We start from the raw sequence: 23230 nt of genomic DNA, 5'->3' as shown, positions 1-23230 counted from the left end.
TTTTAATAAACTTTATCCCATCTATTACTTTTCCTTGGAGCATCTCGATTTGGTAAAACAATCCGTTGTTGATATTCATTTCAAAGCCAGAATTAACACAGCCGGAGCAGCAAGAGCCATCGCGGTAATCCTCAGCGATAGAACAATGATACTGGAAGGAATCAGCGGCAGAATGAGAGTCATCGATGCTCCTGTCGAGAATATGTGATAAATTCCAAATTTAGACTAAGCGATTATTAATATGCCGTACGAGCACGTCAGTGTAACTCTGACCCCAGGTCAGATAAAAAAGCTCCAAGCAGCAACAACAAGGCGAAGTGGTTTGAGTTTAACCTTGAAAAACGATCAAATTCACGGTGGACCTAACAAACTATCGCTAACTAGAAGTCAGCGTGAAAGATTTACCAGAGCCAAATCAGCGAATTCTGGTGTTCATGTGAATCTCTCCATAGGCGCCATCAGAGACATGGTCAAAACGGGCGGATTTCTTCCTTTTCTCCCTCTGATAAAAATGGCCCTTCCGATTATTGGAAAGACATTAGGATTAGGCGCGCTCTCGGGTATAGGTTCCAAATTAGGAGAGAAGGTGGTGGGAGGGAGATACGGTAAAAAAAAGGGAGGGTTACTTCCCGTCCTCTCTCTCCTGTTGCAAAAACAACAAAAAGGATCCGGCCTTTATCTAAGACGTCCCCCATACGGATCCGGTCTAAGATTAGCACGGCCTATTCAAATTTAGATCTAATCAACGAAGCAAAGAAAAAAAAAATAAAATTTTTCAGAGGCGTATTTATGCGAGATCAACTACCAGAAAAACCAAACCCTACCGAGACGGGAATAATAAATCTCGATAAAAATACCGGCCCTGGAACACACTGGGTTGCCTACGCGATTAATCCTCGTGAAGTTATTTACTTTGATTCGTATGGATTAGCACCGCCAAATGAATTTATCAGCTATGTGTCAAAACTAAATCTTCCGATTTGGTATTCGACTCTTCCAACACAAACATTAGCTGATCCACCAATATGCGGTCCAGAGTCAATTAATATTCTTGACGCAATTTCAAAATCATCCGGTCCGTATCACAAAATTGTATTTGAATACGCCGTAGATAAATATCATGGTTGATATTTACGGTAGATTTATCTACAGGAAGGAAAAAGCAGAAGTGACTGACGTCGATCTATCAAAGTTCGCAACCAAGAGCGATATTAACAATCTTCTATCGCTGTCAGAGGTGGACCCTGGCGAAGTTGCTGTTTTTCAAAATACCGAAGGAAGATTACAAACCAGCAACGTCAAAATAACTGATATAATCAAGCGAGACGAATACCGCGATCATATTAGTCAATTTACTCGTCAATCGGAGATGGTATTAAAATCTATTGCTGATATTACCGATATTATCGCGGTATTACCACTAAAGGCCAATATCGCGGATGTAGAAAAATCCGACAAGGAGCTATCAGCGGCGATGCTTCTAAAGGCCGATAAAGCATTACACGACGATCTTCAGGACCGAGTGACAAAAAGATTTACCAAGCTAACTAACGATCTTAAAAAACTAGACGATACATCAAAAAATCTCAGTAAAAAACTCGACGAGGATATAAAATAATTCATCGATACCTCTTCAACTACACATAACGACCTCAACGAGAAAACAAAGAAAATAAACGAAGATATCGCCCAAATCAACAGAGAGATTGAATCGGCACGTGCATTAATATTTCAAAAAGCCGATAGAACATCACATAACGATCTTACCGAGAAAACAAAGAAAATAAACGAAGATATCGCCCAAATCAACAAAGATATTGAAGCGTCACGTGCATTAATATTTCAAAAAGCCGATAGAACATCACATAACGATCTCAGCGAGAAAACAAGAAAAATCGATGAGGATATTACTAAAATTAACGATGATATTAACGCGGTACGCCAAATCGTAAACGAAAAAGTCGATAAAACATCACACGACGAGAAAACAAAATCCATCAACGATGATATTAACGCGGTACGCCAAATCGTAAACGAAAAAGTCGATAAAACATCACACGATGATCTCCACGAGAAAACAAATAAAATCAGCGAAGATGTTACTAAAATATCCGAGGAAATTAACGTGGTACGAGAATTAGCGAATAAAAAAGTCGATACATCAGTGTACGACGGAGAAATTCAAAATATCAACGCGAAACTTCTCGACGCAACTACAAAAATTGACGAAATCAACTTAGAAATGTCATCGTTGGATATTCCTGCGTTGATGCGTATTTCGATACCAGATCAGGTAGAATCAAAAGATCTTTCCTGCAATGTATCATTTGTGCTGAGGACACAAAATATTACCTGGACACCTGATAATGATTCTTTTAACTTTACCGCGCCAATTCAGGGTGTATATCGAGTATATATTATTTCGAAGTCAATAAAATTTAACGTGACGGCCGATAATCATGAAATTTATGAATACTATCCTGGATTTTTCGTTATTTCCATAGATGAAAATAACATCGTAAATTTCACACTAGAACCACAAGACAGAACCACCATGGGACCAGTGTATTATTTTGTAATTTTCGAATATTTATCGGTTTGGGCCGTAATTGGTCAACCCAAGCAGGTTGTAGTTGTCGAGTTACCCCCAACCATTTGAAAACGGAAAACTGACTTACCAAGAATTAGTCAGGTAAATTAACTAATAAATGACCGCATCGGATTACCGTTATAATCAGGCGCGATCATGGCAGGATTCGCTAAAAAAACTCCTAGACGAGTATCAAACAAAAATAAAAAAATACCAGCGTAGATTAGTTATCATTGACGTCGCCGTGTACGCAGTATCCGCGGTAGTCGCTGGCGCTGGAATAATTTTATCCGCGGTAACAACGATAGCGCCAATCGTTGCAACGATAATAATCTCGTCAACAACGACAATCGCAGGTGTTCTCAATATCGTAGCGAAAAAGATATCCTCGTGCACGAGTGAGAAATTATCGTTGTACAGAAACAAACTAACCAAGATCAACGACGCGTATTCGAAATTATCATCGTTGCTTTCCGAGAGTCTCAATGATGGCGTTATCTCCGAGCTAGAATTTTCGGTAATGATAAGTATTTACTCGGAGATTGAACAAATGAATATTAATAATGTCCGAGCTAGCCCAGATCGTGACAAACACGACACCGCCGACAACGACGTTAATATCGTTAAGCTCAACTAAGCCAGAATTTAGCATCAATTTTCCAACACCAATCAGCGTCAAAGAAATTGCGTTAACGCAATTGCGTGTCTACAACAGTTGGCCTAATGTTAGATCGACGTCATTTGGCAGATTATTATCAAATAATTCGCTTGTTTTTGCCAACAAAAACAAACCCGATGGAACGCCTGATTGGATCGTCGTTGGCATACCAACAGGCAGTTACGAAATTGATCAGCTGGATAAGGAATTTACCACCAGAATATCAAATATAACCGGCGATGCTACTCCGGGAATAAAAATATCTGCGCATGAACCAACACTGTCATCGATGATAGAAGTGAAATCGCCGTACATGGTAGATATTTACCAATCATCGATTAGGACCATATTAGGTTGGCCTGAAATCGCACCTCTAGCAAAACCAAAAAAATCAGATTTTATTATTCCTGGTTGGTACGAGGAAGCTCCTCCAGAGCAACCGGAACCAAAAAAAGAAGATTTTACCACCGACGAAGGATGGTATGGAGATATCAAACACAAACCTCTGATCGATAGCGCCATCAACCTCATGAATAACCACAAAATTAACCTGGTAATATTCGCTTTTACTTTTATTAACGAAAGAATTCTCTCGTGGTTGCCTCTTCCTAAAATTCCCCCCGGTGTGAAAATCTTCGACGCTACCCACATTAAGATAATAGCCCCCATAGATGGTATCTTGGTAAGAAGAACCCTCGACGAATTTATTCAAGATCATACAATACAATTAAATTTATTGCGGGAATCCTTTCATGAATGCATCTTAAATAAATCAGGCTCATGTAGCGAAATTATCAAACGCGTGAAGATTTTAAATCAACTCGCGAATGATGTTGAATATTATCATGGTATGTTTATTCAGGCGATAGTCGACGATATATCAATTGCCGATTATGTTCTTCCTATTAGCAAATTCGAGTTGATCAGAAATTCAGGAGAAAAACAAAAATTCATGAGAGTATTTGGATTAACCGAGGAAACGCTACCAAATTTCAAATTTCCTGATTATGACGTTGATAAAATGAGAAAATCCGTCACTGATACCATCGATGATTTATTTCCGAAGTTACATGCCGCGTGGACTAAAAAAGTACAATTGGAATTGATTCTCAAACACGATAATGATCCCGCCGGGCAGGGGCGGCATATCTCACCAGGTATCGTTAATACAACGGAAGTTATCGCGATTTATCTTCACGCGGATGTTGTCGAAGGCAGCTACAATGTTGATTCATCAGAGTCAAATCAGGCGCAGCAGGGATTTATCTTGTATTCGTTTTCACCTAGCGCCTCTCCGGGTTATTTGATAATAAAGGTGCCGGTGAATCCGTTTCATCTGCGATGTCATAATCGATTGTTGTCAAGGATAAATTTCAAACTGACGGACCAGAAAGGAAATTTGCTTGATATCCGCGGGGAAACTGTTAGTATCAATCTGCTGGTGAAATCGTAAATCCATCCGCCATGGAAAACAGGCCAAAAAAAATAAATAAAATCCAGGGAATTTTTTTAAAATTAATATATTTTTTTAATTTTTTTTTTGTTGTTTGCGGAATTTCTTCAGGAGGATATTTCCTTGGCCTTGTTCTCATCGACAAGCTTTTTCAGTTGTCTGATGCGCGAGCTTGTAATTTTTCTTGATTCATATTCGTCGGATAAAATCAATCTAGCTTTTTCAACCAGCGTCGATAATTTAACAAAATCCTCAATTTGATCATCGCTGACTGTAGCTAACGATTGATACATCGCAATTTGGATTTTCTTTATTAATTTGTATTCAGATGGTAGCGTGTATTTGTATTCGAGTTTTCCTTGAATGATTGTTTCGAATTCGGATCGGATTTTACTCGTGTCCAACTCTGATGGAAGATTTATTTTTTTCTTCAGGTCATCGATAGCTTCGATGATGTTATTTATAGTTTGTTCTTCCATGTTATATTAATTTTGTAATATTCAATTATTCTTCGTCCTCACTTTCCGAATCGAATATTATTGGTATATAAGAAAATTTGATCCAAGTGCCGAGATTGTAGGAAAATGTCGCATTGATTTTTCCTTCTGCCGCGAATTTCACCGAGCGTGAATTAATTTCATAATATTTCGCAGCTGCAGTCATCGATTCGAATATCATCTCCTCGCCCGTTTCCTGATTTATCGATTTGACCGCCCTGGCATATTTCGGATGTTTGCCAGTATTACCATATATACAATATTCACTCGGAGTTACCGCGCGTAGATTGGATAGTTTATTATTGAGTTTGTTTCCGTCGATATGGTCAATGACCAAATTATTCTTGATGAGTCCGCGGAAACACTCGAATACAAACCGATGAAGGGCGTAATTTGTGGATCTTCTCTTTCCACCATTACTGAAGTTACATATCAAATAACCCGAATTGCCAACTCTACCAACATGTTTCTTCGTTCTGATATGTCTGACGGTACCATCGGATGATGCCTCGTAACCCTCGATCGTAGGATGAGATCTATACTCGTGTGTGATTTTCATTGCAGGAATCGTCGATTTCATTTCCATATACAATATTCCATTTGTTTAAATCATAATTTGCCTTGAATCGATTAATATAATCTTCTTCGCATGTTATCACCGAGGAAGATTTCTTTTTGTAATATCTGAGCAATTCCCGATAATTTTTCCCTCCGCAGGATAAACACAATCGAGTCTTTCCTCGAGTGCCAACTTGACAAACTAAACACCGCTGTGGTCCTTTACTGCCTCGTCGAATCGCATATATGTGAGCACCACAATAATCGCCTCTGCAGGATTTGTCGCATGATTTTGTTGATCCGATTGGTATCCACGAACATTTATTCATTATAATTTAGATATTTGTCTAAAATATAATAATGGACGTATTTGATCTTGATGAGGCAGAATATATCATTCCTGAGGTCGATCGCGCCAAGAGAGAATTCCTTGATGATGGAGCGATTCACACTTGGTCGACATGGAAAACTAACTCCGTTGATGCTACGATGAATCTGGAACGGGCCAAGAAGATAATCGAGCATATAAAATCCGAACACAAGGAGGAGCGATTTATCTTTGGGATAAAATTCATCGCACAAATGCCTGACGACACTTGGATTATTCGCGATAAACGAGATCCAATACGTGGCGGTAAGAAAAACGTCGTTCTTGATAAAAATTCGAAGCCAGGATTATTATTGGGAATTGACGGTCCTTATTATGCTAGGGCGTATCCATCTAGTGCTGTTGTTTATGGAATTTATCGGCTAAATAACAACCCGGATGTGAAAAATCTACCCGCGATGAAAGAATCACCGATGATAAATTGCGTTGCCGAGCGCGTTATCGAGCACATGAAAAACGCTCGTCGCGGATCCGGATTGACTCAGTTGAGGTTGAATAAAATTAACGCGTGGGCGAAGACAGTTGTTGATGGCGCATCGATTGACGATGTTGCTGTGTTGAGCAAGAAACTTAAATTTCCTATCACGGTGAAAACGCTATCGGGAGAAATATTATACTCGTCGCCATATAAATCTCGAGGAGTACCAATCGAGATTGTTGATCATAATTCACATGCGTGGTCGCAGTCGGTAATGATATTCCCGCGAAATCGCGCTGTTAAATTTTATCCTGTGGATGATGCAAAGGACAATTCCGATGCCATGTTCCGATACATTAAAATATTAGCCGCGTCTGATCCAATATCAGTTTGGTTATTCTCGAGTGAAGAAAGGTATGATCAGTTTATCTTGCCTCGAGGGGATATTTACCGAGATGAAAAATTACATGAATCTATGAAAAATATCGCGGTGAAATATTCGTCAAATCCTGATCAGTTACTGACAAATTGTTTTACGGTTCCGTCTGTTGCTGCTCACGCTGCCAGAGAGAGAAATTCGTGGAAACCTACAAGGAACGAATACCTCGCTGATATTCAACTTAGTTGTATCGAATACGGCCATGGCGGATTGTGGAATACCAAGTATTATTTCGAAGACATGATATCCGTTGATATGAGCGCGTGCTATCCTGGAAGTTTCCTCGGATACGGCGATTGTGCGGATTATTTTGCTAAATTTGGCCATCCCACCAACGAAATGACAAGGGTAGCAATTAACGGACCATTACCTGATTTTGTCATGACCGGATTCGCTTGTGTCACTTCATTCGAGTTTGCTGAAAATTTACATAAAATTTGCTATATTTGGTTCGGTCGGCATTTCTCTCAACGCAGATGGGTCCCTATAGTGTTGTTGAGGTATATGCTGGATTCGTCAATGTTAATATCGTTGACGGTTAGCGAGGCGATTATATCGTATAGAAAACAAACTAAAGTTTGGCTACCGACGGACTGTGAAAACGCGAAAGATATTGGAAGAAAAATAATTGGTAAATTTACTCAGGGAGGATCCGTTGATCATAAACACCGACACGCTAGATTGTTTATCAATGATGTCGAGATGGACTTTATTATAGCCGATACGGTATCGCGAGGAATATTCTGCAACAGAGAGAATATTATCATTGATGGAGAAAAATTAGGTACCGTAATTAGCTATCTCGATGGAGAATCAGCGCAGTATACACATTTGAGATCATCGATGCTCGCTTATGTTAGTATAAATTTACTGTCGATGATAAATAAATTTTCTGATATCGCGGTAAGGGTCGCAACGGACTCGTTTTATATCGATAAGAAATACCAGTATAGGCTAGAAAATTTAATCGCTGATGGTTCTTGGGGCACTTGGAGGATAAAAAACGAGGATATTCTAGATTATTGCGAAGACGCCGATGTCGAAGATTGCGATAAATTTCATCGAGATAAATGTGAGGAAATATCGACGGCTGCATCCGCATTCGACCCGATTTCACGTAGTAAATTCGTTTACATGAATGGTCCTGGTGGTAGCGGTAAAACAACGCGAGCGATAAATTTATTTGCGAAATCTGATATGATCGTGTTGACTCCAACTCACAGATTAGCGCGAGAAATAAGGCAACGCGGCGTTGATTCTGGTACATATCACAGTTATTTCAAATACAGTGGTGGATTATGGGATTCGGCTCGTATGGGAAATAAATATATCAACAGAATTATAATATTTGATGAAATTTGCACAGTAAATTTAGTTGTATTAAAATCGTTCCTGATCTGGCTGGAGGGAAAAAATACCGCCGTGATAATGTGCGGAGATCATGGCCAGCCTGATCCGATTGATGGTGAATCTCCTCACGAATGGCTCAGGAATTTCGTTGACTATTATGAGGAAATCGACGCCGATTATAGATCCGATGATATTTTACTGACTGAATTTAAGAAAATAATTCGATTACAACCGAATAAAATTCAATGCGATGTGATGAGAAGAATAATCGACGAGACTCCAATGGATATTTTTCTAAATTTGTGGCGTCCCGATCATCTGATTGTTGCTAGTAGGAAAATTGTTCGCGATACTATTCAGGAAATGTTATTCAAACTGCATTGCGAGAAATTTCCAACATTGCAGGTGCCGTTGTGTTACAGACCCGCTGATACCAGGAAACAAAATATTAGTGTTACTTTACCCTGCGGAGAGGAAAAGATCCTGGTACTGAACGATATTATTCTTGTTGATATTAATCTTGTTAATGACGCGATAAACGCAGAAAGATCGCCATGGAAACTTGGATACGCAACAACGATACATTCATCACAGGGATTGACCGTGGATGGCCAAGTTTGGATCGTCGATGATAGAATTTCCTGGTCAAATTTAGTTTATTTAGCCGTGTCTCGAGTAAGAAAATTATCTCAGTTAGGTAGAATTCGGTTTCACATTAATGACGCTGGCGGTAGTTGAGTATCTTTCGGTATTATCTGTAATTCCTCCTTGGTAAATCCGCGCTGTGGTGCTAGTGAATCTAGGAAATAAATTGCCGGTCTCCCTGACGATCTTGTTACGGCTGATATTTTGTGTGTTGTTACGCTCCAATTTGGATCGGTTGCTCTTTTTCTTCCTCCTTCGGCCTCGCCTTCCTTATATAAGTACCGGACCGTGACGTTACCTAACACAGGCGAAATTGTGGAATCTCGCTTTAGTGGTATATTCGATTTTGTAATTGCAATTGCGGGTTTCATTGCTATTGTTCTCGTTGTCTCGTTATTTAGTGCGTTAATCACATGAGGCAACCTCGATACCCAATCATGAGATCGATTATCTTGAATAAATTCACGCGCGTACTGATATCCGAATAATCGTTCTGCAAGAGTTTTATTGAATCTCTCAACGATAGCCTGATTGTGATGAACACCTACAATACCGCGACGGATTTTAACATTATTCTTTTTCATCAGTGAAGTAACCGCGCCAAGAAATTCTCGACCTGGATCAACCTGGAGAAGCTTCGGCCATGTTAATGGAGATCGTAAATAAATTTCGCTAAACGCCTTAGCGATCTCCGTTGCTGTTTTATTCGATAACGGTTCCGCTTCCTTGTATCTGCTAGCGATATCAACAACCGTTAACACGTACTTGTATGTGACTCCGTTGACGGTATCATGAGGAAGAAACATAAGATCAGCCTGATGAACTTCATTAGGGACGCTAACAGAGAAACTCGCATATGGTATTCTCTTAGGCGGAGGAAGATATATTTGCCAGACTGCCTGTTTCGATAGCCACGATTCAGCAACGGACTGTTTTACTTTTGCTGCCTTGGCGAGTTTGGCAATTGCTGATTTTCCTCGCCAGAATCCTCGCGGAGAATAATATATTTGCTCCATTATTATTTACCAGCGCCGAATACTAATTTACCTTTCATTGCGCCTTTTACCAGCCAAGTTGCCAATTTTTCTTTGAAATTTTTGTTAGGAATCGCGTCTATTGCATGAATTAGCCTGACATCAGCGAGATGCCGTTGTTGTAAATCCCCGCTGCGATACGCAAGATCGTGATAGTAACACGCGTTATCGATGGCGTTTACTGGATCCTCGCCGGGATTTGGTTGATTATTATCGTTGAGTCTTATATCGAGCCTTGTGCCGGGTCCGCAGTAATTGTATCCTGGCAAATGTTTCTCTCCGGGATATTTCGCCCAGGGAGTTCGGGGTAATTTTGACAAGAGGGATGCGAAGTCTCCTCCGATTTTTCTATTTTTTTTTTTTTTACAAATTTGAATTTACGTGTTTTGCAAACTTCGCATTCTCCTGCAATTGCGTTCCTGTTGTTACGTGTGACGATTTCGGTTGGATTTATCGTAGCTGTGCGAGTGCGACACTTAACACAATATAGATCCATAATATTTTAGTAACATGAATGTAATTGATTTTTCGGCCACGAAGAAACGTGAGCAAGCGAAACACAACGCGGTATTACCGAATTCGATAAGGATGATAATTATTGGCCCGTCTGGTTCTGGAAAGACGCAATTGTTGCTAAATTTGATAATGCGATGGCTAAAATGGGACAAATTGTATTTGGTTGCACCGTCCGTTGATGATCAGCGTTGCTATCAGGTACTAAAAGAATTCAGCGACAATACCGACGAAGGCACGATAGAATTCATCACAGACATCAATGATACCCCATCCGTGGAAAATTTAGATGGCGATGTTAATAATCTCGTTGTTTTCGATGATGTTATGCTGGATAAGCAAACTAATCCGGCTAGGATATTCTCGCGTGGCCGACACAAAAACACCGATGTTATTTACGTGACGCAGCGATATACGCAAATTCCAAAGGTAATTAGGGACAATTGTAACATTTTATCGGTTTTCAATGGCGTCGATACTCACACGCTGAGAAATATTCATCAGACTTGGTGCAACGGTGATATGGACATAAATAAATTAAAAATTTTCTTCAGCCACGCCCAGGCAACACCGCACGGTTTTATCACGATTAATCTTCATGATCCGCTTAGTAGATATCGAATCGGTCTTGATCAAATTTATTCATGAGACTCGCAGCCAAACCTTGCAAACTTCATCGACACCAGAATAAATTCCCCCCCCCCCCTTTTTTTACTTGTCTAGAATCATTGAATTTGCACACAAAAAATTGCAATCGGGAGTGAATTTACGCAAATTAATTTTCGTAGGAAGGCTTATTTTGGCTTTCTGAGGCTTCTACGGGAAATGTTCTCGTAGGAAGGCTTATTTGGTCTGGAACCACTGGTCTGTACAACTTCCCTGCTGCTCTATGTATTTGTTTATAACAAATAATTTTTATTCAAAGGAAAACACTTACACTTAGGGTCATGTTTTATACTTTGTGCTGTAAATATGTAAGTAGAGATTGAACAGAAGGATTATGTGAATATTAAACACTGGTCATCTTAATGAATGTGCAAATTGATACTAGGTAAAAACAAGCAGAAAGTGAAAGTACATGTTTCTGGGAGGGGGATAGGAGAGTAATTTGTAAGAAATTCTGTGATAATCTTGAAAATGTGTAACATTATGACTTCTTTGTAGTACTGTAGACAGAACTCACTGCTTGGAAATACTGTTATTCATTTGATTTATTTTGGCATTCATTAATTTTTTTTGCAAAAGTGACATTTTTGTTGGTACATTAATTAGCAGTCATATATCTGATGGAGAAAAGTACCCTATTATTGTTACATATGAATGATTGGGGCAGAGTTGACTTTCTAGTAACTCAAAAATTACAAATGTATTATGGTTTATAGTTTGTATTAGATGACATGCCTTTGGACTGTTCTCTAAAAAAAATATTATAACCCAAATAGTATCTGATAAGTCAGCTTCCAAATCCTGTACTGGTATGTTATTGGTTTGGGGTCTGATTTCACCCATTATAAAACTGCAATTATGGCATATTTGGCCACAAGACCTGATTGCACATATAATCCGTTTTCATGGGATCTTGGATTGGTTCAATGGTCCTTTAAGAGATTTCCATATGAAATCCAGTGTCTGACATCTCCACTAAAGTAATAACCCTACTACCTAACACCATTTTGAATTACTGTGCTACATTGACAGATAATAAGCTCTTCCATTATTATCATGTCAAATTACAATGCCAATTCAACTGCCCATATTGTAGTTTAGTGCATTGTTGAACTGTGATAATACTGTCCAGTAAATAATAATAACAACAACTACTTCTTTTCTATGTATGATTAGACTTGGGCACTACTGGATGAATTTAAGTGAATTGCACTTCCCATTTATACCTCAGTGGACTCAAGGGGTTTGGTCTCGTTGCATTGATGATGTTGTGAATAGCAGATAGACATCACCAGCTTCTTTGAAGACAAAATAGGAAGGAGATGGGCCAACTTTCTGACAGGTTTTGTTCTTCCCCTGCCAAGTCTGTCAGTCTCATCGCTCTGTGAGGAATTATATGACATAGATACTCCTCCCCCCCATCTCCTTAACAGAGGCATATGGGTCAGAAAGTCCTGCTTCCAAGGGACAGGAGAAGGACAAATATATCCAGTCATATATTGAATATGCTGAAAAAGAGGCTGAGACAGTACATCTTTTCTTCAGGTCCACTACCTCCTGCCACTTGTCAGCTTGGGTGATGGAGGATGAAGAGATCTGGTTTTTCATTGAGGTGGTAAAGTGCCTTCCCCCAGATTTGTCCCAACCCTTTGGGCTAAGAGGACAAGAAAATTCTCTTCAGTTTGGAGATGTAGTCATAAGTTGCCTTGCAACCAGATCTGCTACGCCCACATTCCACCATTATTGACAGTTGTATTTATATTTAATATCATTAACCCTTTACCTCATGTATGTATTTCTCCTTCGAATATGTTCCCCAGTCACATTATATTTGCTTTTCTCCTTCGATTACGTTCCCCAATCGCATTATAAATGCAAAAATGATTATTGGATGGAACACAAAACTGGGCTGGATTGTCGGAGGCTATTGCACTGCGTATGTCTCAAACACAGGGAAGCTAAAAACTGGCAACACCTGGTCGTATCAAGGGGAGGTAATAGGCAAGAGTTACTGTCCTTTGTCTAAAAATAGACAATAAGTTTTTTGTAGGACTGGATTTACTTTAAAATCTGGATGCCTCTACCCAATTCTCATGGAAAAGCTATTTGAATCCTCTGTCTGATTCACATTCAAACATGTTTGGATGCCTCTGCACCATCTGTGTGGAAGCGTGTTTAGATGCTTGCATTAAACATTAGTCATTTTGAGCTGGTTTTCATAGCATCACATTCAGGGTAAAGCTGCCTTTAGAAAGTACAAGCATTGAGGTAAAGGACCATTACATTACATCACATGGTTGCTTTTTAATAACCCTTTACCTCATGCAAGTGTCTTTGGACGCCTCTACTCCATTCGCATTAGGGGTGAAACGATATGCCTGTGCCACGTATTGATACCATACACGATACACAGCCTACGATACGATACATCTCGATACCTGTATCAAACTGAAAATGGGATTATCACAGTACATTTGATTAATCATGTGAATGTATATGTGTAATGGTATTTTCAAGTTCAAACAGTGTCAAATATGCAATGTATCAGCAGTGAGTCACCTTGTTCACCTGTTATGTATAATGATAACAGAAAAAATTGAATCAAGATACAATGTCACGACTACTAACATTGTTGTTCTGTGTAACCAAATAAAATATAACAAAATCTTTGATGTGTTTCTTTATCCTTCATTCAATAAAAATGAAATGTTACAAGTTTTGTGTCTGATTCATCATGCAACAACATACTGGAACAAAATAATATATTAAAAAGTACACGTAACACAAAAATACAACAAAATATTAAAATGCTTAGGATTAGGAAATCATAATTATGCAACCTTTTCTAAGCTGTATACTTTCCTCCTTTCTTCAGTTCAAGAAAGATCATCTTAGAAAACACAAATGATAAACTTCACTGCAGCAAACACTAATTAATTTCACATAAATTGCCATGTGTGTAATTGAAGTCTATAGATGAATTAATTAGAGAAAGTTCCTAATAACTGAAGATGATATCCTCATCAACTTAAATGCATCTTCCAGCAAATGAATAAATCTTCTTAAGTCACAAACTCAGTGTTCTAAAACTAGCTGACAATTGTGATGACTGTAAATGACATAAATGAACTGAATTAGATAATTCTGCCTAACAGATGCACAGGACTATTACAAGTTTTGTGTCTGATTCATCATGCAATAACATACTGCAACACAATAAGACACTAAAAAGTACATGTAATACAAAAATACAAAATAAATTTAAAATTATTGGGATTCAGAAATAATAATTATGCAGTGTTAAACCTGAGATCTGTTATATCAATCTATATCACACAAACACCCAACTGCAGTGTAAAAACTGAGATCTGTTATATCTGTCTATAACACATACAAGCACCCAACTGCAGTGTCAAACCTGAGATCTGCTATATCAATTTACAACTTGCAAGCACCTAACTGCAGTATTGAACCTGAGATCTGCTACATCCATCTTGATCACACAAGCACCCAACTGCAAACAACGTTGAGCCTGAGATCTGTTATATGAATCTACAATACACAGCACCTAACTGCAAATAATGTTGAACCTGATATATGCTATATCAGTCTATAACGCGCAAGCACCTAACTGCAAACAGTGTTAAATGTAATTTCACATAAATTGTCATGTGTATTTGAATTCAATAACTGAATTAAAGAAAAGTTCATGATGATTGAAAATGATATCCTCATCGACATAAATGCGTTTTCCAGAAAATGAATGAGTCTTCTTAAGTCACAAACTCATTGTTCTAAAACTATCTGGCAATTGTGATGACTCTGTAAAAGGCATAAATGAATTGAATTAGATCATTCTGCATAACATATGCACAAGACTGTCAGACTACTCGTCACAACTTTCAAAGTTTCATATTCTTCTTCAAAAGAATCAAAATATCCACATTCTCCCCAGTCATAGAGGCTCTTTGTGCTGATACAACATCTCCAGCAGTTGAAAAGACTCTTTCAGATGGCACTGATGTTGCTGGAATAGTCAACAACATCTTGGCTAGTTTGGCCAGCAAAGGGAATGATGTTTCGTTGAATTTCCACCACATCAGTGGGTTGTCACCAATATGTATACTAGATGTCTCATTCCTATAACGTGTTATCTCTGTGTCAGCCCTCTGAAAAAGGGACTTTGATGGCTCCACCTTGACCACGTACACATTTCCAAAAAGATCTTCAAGTGCACCCTTTTTCACTGGAGGCTCATCAACTTCAACCTTTGCTGTTGCTGCTGGTCTGTTATCTCGTTCTGTAACTTGTCCTGCAGGAAGCTGTGGTAGTAGGGGAAGACTAGATGGTAGTACATGAGTGAGTTCATCAGTCTTCTCTGTCTTCACTACTGTTTCACACTGTAATAAAAATCAAAATTATATAATATGTACTCCTTAAGTTAATACGAATCTCGCAATTTTATGTTAATTAACATTTTAGCATTAATTCACTGGCATTTAATATAAATAAAACAACATGATTTTATCAATATAAGATCAATATTGAATATTAAGAAATATTTGTGTATATGAAGTTATGAACTTCAAACAATGAAGTTATGTAATAGTTTGTGTGTTTGCTCTATGTGTGTGTGTGTGTCAGTGTTTCAGAGGGAGATGGAGAGAATTGGATGAGATAAGAACTTTGAAGGTGACTCAGGGGCATACCAAGATCAGTGGTGCATCTAGGGTAACCTTTGGGGACAAGTGTCCAATTTTAACTACCAAAAGAAATTTCATATATCCTTAAAATCTTGAAAGGGGACAATAATATTATGTTATACTTAACTGCTGCACGTAGATAACACAACGATACTCATATGTAAATTTTTGGCTTACCTCATTGACCTTCACTGTTTGCATGACAATGGAAGCATATATTTGGATCCTTGTAGCATCGTCTACATCAGTTAGAACCCTAAATCTTGGATCTAGGGCACAACTCTGCAACAGAAACTGCTGCGTGTCCTTGTCATTGTATCTTTTGTCTAGGTCTTGGGAGATTGCCACCTTGACTGCCTTCACAAGTGCAGAGTCACTTTCTTGCACTTCCATTGCACTAATAATACGATGTTTAAGAGGAAAAATCATTGATATGGTAGGTGCTGCTTCATCGCACAATATCGTAATGGTTTTCATTGGTTTGAGCAGTTTGAGAATATCCTCTGCATTTGATACATCATCCTCTGATAAAGTGTTTAAGTCTGTCTCCCTCTGTCTGATTTCCTTACTTAATAGAGTAGCTACAATGGCAGGCTGCTGCTCTAAAAATCGATCAATCATATCATAAGAACTATTCCAACGTGACTGGACATCTTGGATAAGTTTGTGTTTAGGAAGCTGCAACAGCTCTTGTTTGGATTTCAGCAGGGTAGTAGCAGTTGTACTGCGATGGAAAAACGAGACAATGTGCCGGATCCTCCCAAGAAGGCGTGACATCTGATGAACTTGCAACCCTCTCTGGGTTGCTAGATTTATAGTATGTGCAAAGCACTTGATATGTGGTGTGAACTTTGCCTCTTGAATAGCAACATCCATGTTAGCAGCATTATCTGTTACTATGGGGAGTAACTTGTGGGGCCTTTCCAGTTGCCATTCCTTACTGGCATCAACTAGTACTGCTCCTATATTTTTACCAGTGTGAGACTCGTGTAAAGGCCTCGTCTGAAGAACAAAGCTTTTCATGCACCATTCCTTATCAATCAAGTGAGCTGTGATTGTTATGTAACTCTCTGTAGCCCTTGAAGTCCAACCATCTGTAGTAATGGCCACTGATTCTGCCTCTGATATGGTGCTTTGCACTTCTTGTCTGGTGTGAAGGTATAGGTCTGGGATAACTTTCTCTGCGAAGTGTGTTCTTGATGGGATGATGTAGCGAGGTTCCAGGGTACGAATCAGATTTCTGAAACCTAGCGAATCAACCACTGAGAAAGGGCGCATATCATGTGCAGTAAACATCGCTATATGCTTAGTGATTGTCTGTGATCTTTGCGATGATGGAATTAATGGAGACTGAAAAACTTCAGTCAATCTGAGCTGACCAATGGTTGTTGGATGTGATGGCTTAGGAGTAGGAGAAACACTGACCTTGGGAGCTGAAATCTTGTCATCTTTAAAAGGAATTCCAATGGCAATGGTTGGGTGGTGCCGTTTTAAATGTGTAGACATATTTGTGGTGTTTCCAGTATTCCTAAGAGCTGTAAAACACAGTTTGCAAACACACCTGGACTTGTCTACTTTTCTTACTCCATTCTCATACTCCACAGGATATCCAAAATAGTTCCAGGCCGATGATCTTCTAATTACAGGTAACTCGAGTTCAATTTTTTCGGCCTTTTGTGTCTGCTCCATTTGACCGGATGTTGGAATCACCTTGGTCACCCCGCTGTTTGTAGTTCATTGCATGAAAGCATCCCAAACGTCTTAGTGATTAAGAATAATCATAAGTTCTATCACCGGTTCCACACCCATACCGATAGTTTAGTCCCATGCAAAGAGAAAAGAATTGACACTTACATTATTATAATAATTTTAAGAAAAAAAATTTTCCTTCAGAAACTATTATTAATTTATGTCTTTGATTATATTTTTAAATTATGGTATTATTTAAAAAACAAAAAATAATGTAATTTCCTAGTACAAGGAAACTCTTATCTATAGAACTGGTCCGGGTGTGGGAACGGAGATGACTAACTGAATCTCACACGCTATACTTCCTGTGTATACAAAACAACTACCGCGACAGTTTGGTCTAATGAGCTCCTAATTTAATTATCATAACTGCTGAAGATTTATGTAGCTATTATGAGGTAGATATCATTTTGTATCGATTCTTCACCTTGTGTATCGATATGTGTATCAAAATGGCAAAAGTATCGATGTATCGATGAATCGTTTCACCCCTACTTTTGATGCCTCTGCTCCATTTGCTTGGAAGTGCCTTTTGACGCCTGCTGTAAACATCAGCCATTTTGAGCTGGTTTTCGTAGCGCCACCTTCGGGGAAAACCCCCATTAGATACTACATTCATTTCTGCGAATGACAGTTACGTCAGATCACGTGGTCACTGTTTATGCACTGGTAGATATCTGCTATTTAAAGTAACTGGGTCATAATCTCCACTCTCCAAAATGGCGGTCGCGGATTTCATTCAGTACTTAACAAAGTTTTCACGATCAGAATCACAACTATGAAGGATTCAATAACTTAGGTAAAGGCTCTGATATTGATGTAGGCAGCAATTAGTTTTTATAAATTATCAAATTCAGATGACTTAGTGATGTAGACGCAGACAAAAACCATGTAAATTTCGAGTATGGGAAATGGCAGCTACGGTTGGTCACGCGACCTCATTGACATGACAGTGAACGAGTTCTCTCAAGATTTTAAAGCACATAAAAAATTCTTTCGTGAAAAATAATTACACAGCTATAACAATCGGACTTTACTCTTAAATTTTTCCACAAATAAAAGATATGTAACAAAATGTAAAATGGTTAAAATTGCTGTTAAACGTAACATACACTACATTGCTTAACAGTTCACAGGCAGGCCTATACGTATGCGGTCGATTAGGTAACAGGTGTTCTATTTATAGCGTGCTGCACTTTGTCCCTATGCTGTATGAGGTGAAGGGTTAAGATCTAATCCAAATGTGCTATTTAAAGTAATTGGATATTTTTCTCCACTCTCTAACATTGAGGCAATGGAATTTGGATGATTAGAATTACAACTATGAAGGCTTTAGTAAGTCAGATGTAGGCTTTGATATCGATGTAGGCAACACTAATTTTTAGCAATTTATCAAATTCCAATAGTGATGTAGACATAGACAGTGAACCAGTAGATTTCAAGGTTGAGAAAGGTCAGCTACATTTGGTCACGTAGCATCAAGACTTGTGAATGAACAATTTCTCTAAAAAAAATCGGAACTGGAAGGTAATTATACAGAAATAAAAATTAAATAACAGGTAAATAAAGGTAAATGTACAATAAAGGTAAATGGTTAAAACTGATGTTGAACATAAAATACACTACACTGCTTTAAATGTTACTGGCAGACATTTAGGTAACATGTGTTCTGTTTATAGTATGCTGTTTTGAGTGGTTGGTGCACATGTATGTTGACATCCTGCACAGCAACGGACTCCATGAAGTAAAGGGTTAAGATTGCAGTGTTTAGCGAAATCCATAAACATGTACATGGTTTATAATAACTCAAACGATGCCATTTATTGAGCAGGAAATCAAGCCTTAAATTTTTTTATATTTTAAAAATAAGTTCACTTATTATAAAGTTCTCTGTGGGCAAGCAGGGCAGGTAGTATTACTTTTGTTAGTACACCTACTTTGTGGACATTGCTGTGACAAGTGGGTGGGTGTTATCAGCATTGCAGTCAGTATCATTGTATTCATTAATACCTATTAATCCAATACCAAACAGTGGTATGATTCCATGGTATACGTCACATTCACCTTTAGATTAAAACATTAATCATTATTTGAACTCTTTTGATTCATGATATAATGCCATGAATTGATGTGTAACTATTCCAGGTATCAGCCTCATTTCCAAGTTTGGCAGATTTGTAACGTTCTGTTATTATCTCGCTTAAATGTTCACTTATGGTATCACCCCTTTTAAAACTTAATGTAGTTTTGTATTTCAGATTTTTAGGATTTAGGCATATGTTCTTTTTATGCACATTTAGTAATTGGGTTTTAATCACAATTATTAATTGAAGTGTAGTTTTGTTGCTATTAGTAGCAAAGAACAGTTGCCCTTGCCTGCATACATTTGCAGAATTTTTCTTGCCTGGCACAGATTTCTGTGGAGAGTATAAAAGGGCTTGTCAGCATCTGTGCTGGGACCTGGTCAGGTTTCCATGGGTTGAGAGTTATGTGTGCATGAGAAAGTTGTTTTACCACTTTAGCTTGAAATCCATATAATACAGTATGCAAAGAGAAGGTAACTCATTATGTCTTTATAAATAATTGCCAGAAAAAATAACGCCTTTTCTTTGTAAATTTTGGACAGCTGTAAAGTTAGTTTTTGAAATCTGCATCTGTATAATTTTAACTTTTAAGGATATTTATTAATTCATTTGTATGTTAATGATAAACAAACTTAGCTCAACTATCTGCCTGTTTAGTTTTTTTTCTATGATTGATGAGGTCTAGTTGTGTGTTTCTTGCAGACCCTATTAATATTTATTACAGTTAAATGATAATAATAATAATGAAAACTTGTTTATGAAGCCAGCGTTTCTCAAGGCTGTATTTATTGTATTTTAAAGATATTGAGTGTTTCTCAAGACTTTGTACACAACTTATTATAGTCTGACTCTACATCCGCGTTTGTTTGTACCCCCTACCGATTTAAAAAACGAGAGCATTTAATGTGATAAAAAGTGCACAGAACTAAGTCAGTTGAATCATTGATTTATAATTTCTAACCTGACTGTGACCAGAATGGCACGAATGCTGGCATCCCCTCCATCATTTCATGCTTAACAGACTTTCCATACTAACACGGTGCCATATTGCGTACACTATAGGCTAGTTTATTTCCATCAGACAACATAATGACGTGGTTCATCCTGTTCGGCAACTGCTGAATAATTGCGTAAATTACATAACGTTGAGAATTTGGAATTATATCCCTTTGCATATATAAACATAGAAATTAAACCACTTGTTAAATCCGCATGAAAAGCAAATTTGTAGTTGTCATTATTTTCCTTTGCTTGATTCAACATTGTAAATATCGGAAGCAGATGACTTATGTATGTACATCTGTAGTCGTGATCCACCCCTTTGCTGAAAATGGACTTGTCCAGAAACTGGAAATGGATCTGAGCATGTCCATCTATTACCCTGAAAACTTCCGTTAAGCATGAAACGCACATAAGATGACGGTGTTAGGGACACTCTACTCACAGGTTAGAAACTATAAATCAATGAATGAATTGACTAAGTTCCTTGCACTTTTTATCACATTGAAGGTTTCCATTATTTAAATCGGTAGGGGGGTACAAACAAACGGTTTACTATTGTCAGACTATAGTTATTGTTATAGCCAATGAGTGTTTCTCAAGGTTCTGTTTAAAGTTGACACATTTGCATTAAATTAAATGTTAGCCAGTGAGATACTATTTAAAAGTGGTGCACCTGATATTTGACTCTTGATTCTTTGGTTTATTTACTGCTATATGATTTTGTGACTTAATAAACCATATGAAACTTAAATTTGAGCCTGCACTTCATCCCAAGACCCATTCTTACAGTAAGGATTCTCCACTTCATATCTATTCACATTCTTTCAGTAAGGATTGCCCATTTCATCCCATGTCCCATTCCTACAGTAAGGATTCCCCACTTCATATCTAGTCCCATTCTTACAGTAATGTTTTCCCACTTCATATCATGTCCCATTCTTACAGTATGAATTCCCCACTTCATATCTAGTCCCATTCTTACAGTAAGGATTCCCCACTTCATATCTAGTCCCATTCTTACAGTATGAATTCCCCACTTCATATCTAGTCCCATTCTTACAGTAAGGATTCCCCACTTCATATCTAGTCCCATTCTTACAGTAAGGATTGCCCACTCCATTGTTAGTCCCATTCCTACAGTAAGGATTCCCCACTTCATATCTAGTCCCATTCTTACAGTAAGGTTTTCCCACTTCATATCTAGTCCCATTCTTACAGTAAGGATTCCCCACTTCATATCTAGTCCCATTCTTACAGTAAGGTTTTCCCACTTCATATCTAGTCCCATTCTTACAGTAAGGATTGCCCACTCCATTGTTAGTCCCATTCTTACAGTAAGGATTGCCCACTTCATCCCTAGTCCCATTCTTACAGTAAGGATTTCCCACTTCATATCTAGTCCCATTCTTACAGTAAGGATTGCCCACTTCATATCTAGTCCCATTCTTACAGTAAGGATTGCCCACTTCATCCCTCGTCCCATTCTTGCAGTAAGGATTGCCTGCTTCATCCCTAGTCCCATTCTTACAGTAAGGATTGCACACTTCATCCCTTGTCCCATTCTTACAGTAAGGATTGCCTGCTTCATCCCTTGTCCCATTCTTACAGTAAGGATTGCCTGCTTCATCCCTTGTCCCATTCTTATAGTAAGAATTGTCCACTTCATTCCTAGTCCATTCTTACAGTAAGGATTGCCCAATTCATCAAAATGAGACCTCTTGGGGTTTAGGTCTAAGTTTAACTGGGCCTTTATTATAAGGAGAGTTTATTGGCCACAAAGAGCAGAATGAGGCACTGAATGGTTACCAGGTTAATGGCCGGTGCTATCCTGTAAGTTCGACATACCACACAGCGGCAGACTCTGTTAGATAAAGGGTAAAAGCTGCAATGTTTAGCAAAATTTATAAAAGTGTTCATGTTATATAATAACTCCAACAGTGCTCTTTAACCTAAATGATTACAAACTCCTTTTCCCCTTGTATACCTCTTATGCTTACTGACAGTTTTTATGTTCGTCATACTCTTATCAATTTGCTTTACCTCTTTTACTTCTAATGATAAGATTCAGTTTGTACAACATGTCTTTCTGCAATATATGACAATTTTGGTGAAACACTCCTATTCTCGTATTGATATCGTTTCCACTCGATACTTCATGTGCATGATGGAAAATAAAGGACAGATTAACTAGGCATACCACCTGGACAAGCACATAGAATCCATTTGTTGGATTTACCATGCTTTTGAAACCCTGCAGTAGCTTTCAAACTTGAGTCTTTAATCAAACTCTTTTTAAACCAGGGTCATCAAACAAGCATGTTGCAAATATAACAAAAGGAATTATTTGAAATAAGTTTGCATCATCATTATCAGTAAGTCATCTGGTGTGTAATATTGTGTACGTTTATCAGTGTTGTGAGTAAATCATCCTGATGTGTGATATTGTGCATGTTTATCAGTGTTGTGAGTAAATCATGTGTGAT

General features: G+C 38.2%; 2 protein-coding genes across 2 annotated transcripts in view; one reads left to right on the top strand and one right to left on the bottom strand.

Moving 5' to 3' along the window:
* Window positions 1-23230, top strand: part of LOC149802503 (3'-5' exoribonuclease HELZ2-like) — a 182325-nt gene that overhangs the window by 35225 nt on the left and 123870 nt on the right. The window lies entirely within an intron of this gene.
* Window positions 15112-18705, bottom strand: LOC149802504 (E3 SUMO-protein ligase ZBED1-like). The gene is made up of 2 exons (XM_089951483.1): window positions 16090-18705; window positions 15112-15609 (listed from the first exon to the last, which is right to left on the bottom strand). Exons 1-2 carry the CDS (start codon window positions 17599-17601, stop codon window positions 15112-15114), a joined length of 2010 nt encoding a protein of 669 aa, XP_089807609.1. The 5' UTR covers window positions 17602-18705.

The sequence above is a fragment of the Sinohyriopsis cumingii genome, chromosome 3 (genome assembly GCF_028554795.1).
Source record: "Sinohyriopsis cumingii isolate HCF-2022 chromosome 3, ASM2855479v2, whole genome shotgun sequence".
NCBI classification, from domain to species: domain Eukaryota; kingdom Metazoa; phylum Mollusca; class Bivalvia; order Unionida; family Unionidae; genus Sinohyriopsis; species Sinohyriopsis cumingii.
This window is presented reverse-complemented; position numbering and strand designations above follow the sequence as displayed.